We start from the raw sequence: 8,943 nt of genomic DNA on the forward strand, positions 1-8,943 counted from the left end.
AAATAGGTTTTAGCCATCTAGATCTAGGGGCTTTGTAGGCAGGACATTCAAAAAATAAATGAGGGACCGACTCAGTCCTCTGGGGGCAAAAGGCACATGTTGAAATGGTTTGCGCCGGGATTTTCCAGGTCGATGTCAATTCTCTCAGTGGTAAAATACCCAGTCTAAATTTGATAAACAGGGCCCTGTCTCTAGATTTTGATATTACATCGAGGTAGGGTTACCGATAAAACACATCCTTTACCAAGATAAAGTCCCTAGAGGATCTGCAAAGGTCGGGGTTCGAGATTCTCTTCCCCGTCAGCCAGTCCCAATAAATCCTCTTCAGGGTAGATTTGGGCGGGGCAGTCCTAGAATACCATGACTCCCAAAGCCCTTATTCCCCGAGTAGTGATTTTACGTCCCGCAGCCACCCGATCTTTGACCATCCAGGCAGTTCTAGTATCTCTCTGAGACCATCTGCATAACTGGAAAGCTCTGGGACTCTCCAAAGTCGAGCCCAGAGGAGCAGAGGGCGCAGTCTAGCCTGGTCTCTGATGGGGCGACATCCCAAGTCCAGAAAAAGTCGTAAGGTTGGGGTACTGTAAGGGAGGGACAATAAATCTTTCAAAAATTTGGATTCTGAGGATGCTAACTGATCAACATTCTCTGATCCCCATAGCTCAGCGCCGTACAGGGCCGCACTAACCCCTCTGGCTGAATAGATATCCATTACAGGAGCTATAGGTTTGAAGGATAATGAGCGCTGCTCTTTAAGGAGAGCCCCTGCCACCCTTTTATGGCTCAACAACATCTTTTGTAGGTGTGTTGACCACCTCATGGTGTCGGACAGGCAGATGCCCAAATAATCAAATTCTTTGACCCTCTCCAAATGTACCCGATTTAATAATGGTTGTTTCCCAAGCTTTTTCGGTGGATTGAGGATCAAATATTTGGTTTTATCTGTATTAATTTGAAGGCCCCTTTTCTCACAAAAAAGTTGAAAACTATCGAGGAGAATTTGTAATCCCATAGGCGACTTAGAGATGAGCAGGGTGTCGTCGGCAAAGAGTAGGGTAGGAACTCTCCTACCCGCCAGGGATGGTGAATCGGATGGCTTTTCCAGAAGATGTTTCACCACTCCGTTCACGTACAACGAGAACAGAGTGGGGCGAGCACACATCCCGGGCGTACTCCCCTGTTTACCGGTATTTTTGCAGACTTCTCACCCTGCTTACCCCACCTCCCCCGAGCAAAATTCCCAGAGTGGAGCTTAATCACCAAAGATAGAAGGTAAATGGGCATTCCCAAATCAAGCAAAACCTTCCACGAAAGGCTCTGGGGGACAAGATTGAACGCCGTCCGTAAATCAATAAAGGCAAGATATAAACTGCCTTTACCCCGGATAACCACTTTCTAATACAGAAGCATCAATCTGAAGGTTTGCTCGATGGACCCAGTACCCGACCTAAACCCAGCCTGCAGATCTGAAAGAATTTTATTGCCCTCTATCCACTGGAGTATTCTCCCCAGAACCACCTTCCCCACCACCTTCTGGGACGAGTCAATTAGGCTTATGGGCCTATAATTTGCTGGGTCGTCCCTATTCCCCTTCTTAAAGATAGGAACGACCTCAGCACCCGTCCATGAGTCAGGGAGGACTGCACCACAGTAGGAAGCATTAAGCAACGAGGAAATGAGTAGCCCCCATTCAGTCATATTTAAACGAAACAAATCCCCGGGTACCCCATCCGGGCCCGGTGCTTTGTGGGGTACTAGAGAAGAAATAACCCTCTCCACCTCCTTAGGTGTAAAGGATTGAATTTCCCTACACTTAGCCGTGCTCATTGGAGGCAGGAAAAACAACCCACCGAAGTCGGCCTGGGAAGATGAGTAAAGTTTAGAAAAGAGGTTGAACCATGCCTCCTCCGGAATATTACAGGTTAGCAAGGAGTCAACCGGCTTATTTCTTGACCTAAATAGATTCCAAAAACCCCTCGGGTCCCTCCCTGCACTAGCCTTTTTTAGGTCTAGCCAAAACTGGTCGTCCCACTCTTTTTTGGCATTATTAATGGTAAATTTATAAGCCTTCCTGGCCACCCCAATCCTCTCCAAACTCTTAGACCTTACTGCTTCTATCAAGACCGTTTTCGCTCTCCGACATTTCTTGGAATACCATCCATAGGACCCACTGGGTTCTCTACACAACTTCTTAGGAGTATCCTTATTGCAAATCACAAATAGCTCACCAACAGCATCAATAGTATTACAAAAAAGGGAAGAGACAGATGAAAAAGTAAGGGGACTACTACCAAGACTGATCATAGCCTTGGCCATAATTCTGCCTATTCCATGGACATTACCCTCATCCAAACTGAACTTTTGCCACTTAAGTCGCCTCCCACAATTAGCCGGAAGAACTTCACCAGTTGTTCGCAAGACTGGAACATCCCGCAAACGGGAAGGAGCCATTAACATGGGCAGTAGCGATAAAGAAAGCGGATTATGGTCGCTTTCTGTAGAAGGAATGACAACCATATCAGACATAAAGGCCCAAAGCTTATAGTCAAATAGAAAATAATCTATTCTAGATGAATGGCCAACCCTATTAAATGTATGCGAACCATACGGGTCTGACTTGGATCTGCCATTAGCCGCCCTTAAACCATACTCAAGAACTAGAGCATTTAGCTGCATAGCACGTTTGGACCATCTTTTTATGGGTGCTAGTGCTAGAGGAGGGATGCCCCTCCTTGTGTCCTCCTCTGCTATCCCAAGGATATCATCTGTGGCAAGGGGCTTGAATGTGCAATTTAAATTGCCAGTAACGAGAACGAACATGTTGGAGGTACACACGCTGAGATCGCGTTCCAACCCCAATATAGTGGGAGAGGACAAATCCCTACAGCCGCCTCTGGAATAGATATTAAAAATTTCCAGAGTCCGGCCTCTAGTGGAACCACTAAGAGAGAGTCTCATTAGATCAAGTGACAGAGAAACACACTGCCTGACAACAAGCCCTAATGAAATACTGACCCAGATAAGTAGACACCCCGAGGGACGACCTTTCCCTGAGATAGAGGGAATAGCCGGAACAAAGTGGGAGGTGTACCCTACCTTATAACAAGGCTCAAGGCACCAGGTCTCCTGAAAAATACATATTCCAAAGGACTCCAAAAACAAATTCCAGTCCGGATGATCTAAGTTCTTTGCAATCCCTGCTATATTCCAGCTGACTATTTTCATAGGACTAACAATTTTCCCTAAATCCATTTGCACCTGACAAATTGAGGGAGATACAACACCAGACGCAGAAACAGAAGCTGCATGCCCGATCAATGCACAATTACTCTCCGAATGGTCCAAAGCCAAGGCAACCTTGCTAGAAATTCCCAAAAACTGGGTAGGCACAGAAACCAGGGGAGAAGGGAGCAACAATCCATCCCTAGTCTTCACCATAGAACAACTCTCAGGACTGGATATCGGGGCATATGGCCTCCCCTCTAAATGCGAAGGAGTTGCAGGTCAACAACCCCATCTCAGCCACTGAGGTGCTGGCCCAACAGAGTGTGAGAACAAACTATGTGGAGGGAATTTGTGGTTGGAATGCACCTTGATCCTACCCCCCCAGTTTAGCTTATTAACTACCTTCGGGAATGCTTGAAGAGGATAGAAGTAGTTCAGCTCATGCGTGTTAAGTCCAGATTTGTCATCTTCGGGAAAGTGATTACAGATAAAGCCTGCTACTCTATCGTCCTTGAAATTTACTATTATACAATCTCCCCTCAGATCTTTCGGCCTAACACCCAACCAACTAACCCGTCTAACATGGAGAATTAGACCATCCAGAAAACTGGGTAACGGTCTATGCTCCCTCAACCAGAACGTGGTCTTATTTTTTAGTTCACCATAAGACTCGTGTTTGCCAGGCTCCAGCTCAGGTACCCCGGTCAAATCCACAACAAAGGGTTGGAAATCAGGAGGGAGATCAACGAGGGGAGCAATAACAGTAGAACCCCCCCGACCCCCTATCTGCATAGTAAGAAGCGGGACTGGATTCTGAATAGGCCCCCCGTTGACTCCCTTACTGTTCGCTCCAGAAGACGAGCTAAGAGTGGAACTAGGTTTGTCAAGACCCAAGGGCCTTTTGGCCGTAGCACGAAAGTTTTTAGTAATTGGAGGGACTGTTGATTGATCATGGGCACTAGAAGCCGCTTTTCTGGGAAGGCCGGATAAAGACCTTAAGGGAGAGACTGCTGTCCTCACGACAGGGACCCCTCCCCCCAGCATTGAAATTTGGTCAGATACATCCGCCTGGATCGAAATGCTCTGAGGGGACGAAGACACCCCCTGCCCAGCTTCCTTGATTTTAAAATGAAGTTTTATAAGGGATTTGAGAGAAAAGAAGTTGTCCCTGGTGGTTTGTTCAAAACTATCTAGCCTCTCTGACAAGCCCTTAACTCTTTGCAGGACTGGAAGAATCAAAGATTTCATAAGGTGCTCAATCTGAGCCAGTGAGAGAATATCAGGATGGGCACCTGTAACAGGATAAGGCCCTGTGGAAGAATGGGCGTGCGGGCTTAAGGCCGGATGTTTGCCCAATAAGCCGGTGAACGAATCATCCACCTGGCCTTCTGGGCTCTTGAGACCCTCTTGTATCTCCCTGCCCTGCACCACCTTACCCATGGTCCTCTTAGGGCATAATCTGGGCTTTTTTAGAGGTTTGGTGGTTCTCCCTTTTCTTGGGCTTATTATACGTTTCCTTTTGGAAGCAACTAAGCCAACTGGCCTCTTAGAAGCTAATTTATTGCCAGCAAGGGACTCTTTTTGCTGGTTAGGCGGACACAAGTTGCCCGGGGATACAACTAAAAGTAACCAGCATATTTAAGCTCCTGGATATCATTATAATTTGAGTGTATGCGGATATTGGTGAATGTTTTGCCATTGTGCAACATTCCGTCCATCATCTTGTGTGTTTTGCTGTTCACCCTATGTAGGAAGGGTATGCCCAGACGTGGCTCCCTTGCTCACTAAGCCACTGGAGTCAAGCTATCCTGGCTGATGAAGGCTGATAGCCAGAAACCAGTTCTAGGATGCTTGATTTTGGTCCAGGGAAGACATGGCTTGGCAGTTCGGTCTGGGCTGTTCCCATGAGGAACAGGGTCAAGGCTGATTTCCAAATGGCCATGTCTGAACTGGGGTGGCTTGGCGAGCAAAATAACGATGGATTAAACCCAGATCTGTGACTGGGGGTGAATGTTTTGCCATTGTGCAACATTCCATCCATCATCTTGTGTGTTTTGCTGTTCACCCTATGTGGGAAGGGTATGCCCAGAGGTGGGTCCCTAGCTCACTACGCCACTGGAGTCAAGCTATCCTGACTGATGAAGGCTGATAGCCAGAAACCAATCCTAGGATGCTTGATTTCGGTCCAGGGAAGATATGGCTTGGCAGTTCGGTCTGGGCTGTTCTTATGAGGAACAGGGTCAAGGCTGATTTGCATATGGCCATGTCTGAACAGGGGTGGCTTGGTGAGCAAAATAACGATGGATTTAATCCAGATCTGTGACTGGGAGTGAATTTCTTGCCATTGTGCAACATTCTGTCCATCATATTGTGTGTTTTGCTGTTCACCATATGTTTGAAGGGTATGCCCAGACGTGGGTCCATTGCTCACTACGCCACTGGAGTCAAGCTATCCTGGCTGATGAAGGCTGATAGCCAGAAACCGGTCCTAGGATGCTTGATTTTGGTCCAGGGAAGACATGGCTTGGCAGTTCGGTCTGGACTGTTCCCATGAGGAACAGGGTCAAGGCTGATTTGCATATGGCCATGTCTGAGCTTGGGGTTGCTTGGTGAGCAAAATAACGATGGATTAAACCCAGATCTGTTACTGGGGGTGAATGTTTTGCCATTGTGCATTATTCCGTCCATCATCTTGTGTGTTTTGCTGTTCACCCTATGTGGAAAGGTATGCCCAGACGTGGGTCCCTTGCTCACTACGACACTGGAGTCAAGCTATCCTGGCTGATGAAGGCCGATAGCCAGAAACCGGTCCTAGGATGCTTGAGTTCGGTCCAGGGAAGACATGGCTTGGCAGTTCGGTCTGGACATCTTGTGTGTTTTGCTGTGAATCTATTGAATGCATGTTCTATAGAGTTTCAAGTAACAGAGTTCTTGTATTTACACCATGCATTTTCCATATGTTCCTTTCAATAGATATCATGTATGCCCAATCACCGAGTCTCAGTAGAGGACAATATGAAAGCAGAGCAAACTTAGCTGTTTTCTAATTCTCGAATAGAGATCTTGATAAGGCAGTGGAACATGGTAATCCTAATTAGCAATGAAGAAATACAAACTCAAAAAGTGGCTTTCCTATTATAGTTCATAAGGTCTCATGTCGACTGTTAAGGGACACCACATGATATCTCATCTTTACTGGAGAATTAGAATGACACAGAAGGGACAGAATATTTATTATCATGGGACTTCTCCGAATAGGAATAACAGCTATTCATGGGTTTAGATAGATTCTGTCAATCATATGCGGACACATAATTTGTATTTCTGATAAACATTTGGACAGATGTTGTGTAGCCCTCTGCTTTTGCCCACATACAAAGGAAAAGATCACTGCATCACAAACAGAGTTTTATTGATTGAGTATGCAGGAATCTTTGGTGATTATTTTTTATCTGTCTTTTTACACCGAATGTATTTACATGATATTCCTCAAAGTACATATACAGAGTAATGAGTTGTGTGGCACTGTTTATTAATGCATTATCTTTACAATACACAGCTTCCTCTCATTTTAGTGGCTTTGCTTTTTCCAGAACTGAACATCATCTAACCACTTAGTCAATACAAATGTCCTGCAATGTCTACTATACAACATAATACATGTTGAAACAGCACATTAAGGCTCTGTAGGGGGAAGCACATGCTAAAAGCTCACTTGCATGGAGAGTTCACCTTATCCTATTACAATTCTGTGTTATGCTGTGTTCCTTTTCTTTCTCAGGGCATTTTTAAATTCTGTATTTTTTAGACTGTAAATGATAGGGTTACACAGCGGAGTTACTGCGATGTAGGACAAAGCCAATATTTTGTTGTTCATCTTTGAAAAGGATGATGTTGGACGCATATATGCAATCGAGACAGAACCATAGAATAAAAAAACAACAAAGAGATGAGAGGTGCATGTGGAGAAGGCCTTGTGCCTCCCATCTTTAGATCTGATCTTGAGGACTGAGAAAGCAATGTTGATGTACGAAACGATGATTAAAATGAATGACATCAGTGTCAGGATTGAACCCAAGACGTAGGTAAGTGTTTCAATTTTACCAGTATCACTGCTAGAAAGCTTCAGCATAGCCGAGAGATCACAGAAGAAGTGATTGATTGTGTGGGTCACACAGAAGGAAAGCTGAGCTACTGCTATTGTGTGAGGTAATGTGTCAATGAGTCCCATAGTCAAGCAACCAGTGGCCAGCCAGGTGCACACAGACCTATTCATGATAACCATGTAACGCAATGGGTTGCAGATGGCCACATACCGATCATAAGCCATCAGTGTCAGGAGATTAATTTCTGTAGATGCCATCACTGTGAAAAAATACATTTGCACAAGACATTCACTGAGAGAAATGTTTGTGCCCCCATTAAAGAAGTTGACCAGCATCTGGGGGAAAATAATAGAGGTGTAAGTGATATCGATGAAGGACAGATTTGAGAGGAAGAAGTACATTGGGGAGTGCAGAAGTGAACTGGAATAAATTGTTGTTATTATTAGAAGGTTTCCCACCAGAGTCAGCAGGTAAATAAGTAAAAATGCAAGAAAAAGAGGAACTAGCAGATCCGGCATATCAGAAAATCCTATCAAGAGATACGCTTCCAGCATCGTCCTATTGTCTTCTCCCATTTCTCCTGAAGTGCAGCTAAGCCTGAATTTTGAAATAATAAAATAATTAATTCTTATGAGCGCTTATGAGGGCCAGCAAATGAGAACTATTTTGAAAACATTGAGGGGTCTATTTATCAGCTTTGCATGGCTCTTGCGCCAAATAAGGTAACACCAGGGTGAAGCAACACCTATATGAATGTTACCAAGCCACGCAGAGCCACCTTAAATGGCCCTGCGATGCTTGGTAAATCTGGAGTAACGTAAGGCAGCACTATTCTATGTTGTGGAGCCGTTACATGGGTGGGTATTGTCACATATCCGCCCATGTATTCTGAGGCATTCCCAGATTTAGCAACACTTGTAGACCTGGGAATGCAGCAGACGTGTACGCTTTCCCACCAGAGGTGCAACAAAGAGAAATACCTTCTTTTTCCTCGTTGTTGCCTCTTTCCATGTGTACTGCAGCATAAAGAGGGAAATGCATCAGAGGATTTTTTTTGTGCAGGAAGGAATACCTGCCTGTAACGCACCACCCTTACCTCATGGTGCAAGGGTGCCTACATTGGTGCCAGACTACTAAGTGTGCACCAGCACAGACAGAGGACAGGAATGAGGCATATCATAATAGATAGTGTGCGTTCCTGCCCTCTCCTTTTCAGACAACTCACCAAGGTTTCTTGCTGCGATGTATACAAAGAAATGTCTTTTAGTTTATTACTGATAAGAAAAATGTTTCTTTATAAATCTTTTAGAATGTTTGCTCACGTGCTAAGAATTTGGAACATCCATTAAGATTTTTGCCCACTTGCTAAGAATTTGGGACATCCATTAAGATTGATATTTGAAAAGACAAATTTCACATTTAATTGCTGCTTTGGGGTAGGGTAAGGATGGTTACACTAAACCAGAATCGTAGGATTCAAAGCTACCTGCTGCACCTGTGAGGTCTTCTACTCAATGTAGTTGATTCTTGGTCCCTCTAGATGAATGCTGAATAAAAGTTTCTTTGTAGAAGTGATCCTAAGATGTAGAAAAACACATCCTAGTAAAACAAT

The 8,943-nt window shown here is 44.8% G+C and overlaps 1 protein-coding gene across 1 annotated transcript; it reads right to left on the reverse strand.

The window, feature by feature from the left end:
• Positions 1–6,979: 6,979 nt before the first annotated feature.
• LOC144769852 (olfactory receptor 8D1-like) lies at positions 6,980–7,885 on the reverse strand. Its single transcript, XM_078654037.1, has one exon. It carries the CDS (start codon positions 7,883–7,885, stop codon positions 6,980–6,982), a length of 906 nt encoding a protein of 301 aa, XP_078510163.1.
• Between the last annotated feature and the right edge of the window lie 1,058 nt (positions 7,886–8,943).

Source organism: Lissotriton helveticus, chromosome 7 (assembly GCF_964261635.1).
Source record: "Lissotriton helveticus chromosome 7, aLisHel1.1, whole genome shotgun sequence".
Classification (NCBI taxonomy): Eukaryota; Metazoa; Chordata; class Amphibia; order Caudata; family Salamandridae; genus Lissotriton; species Lissotriton helveticus.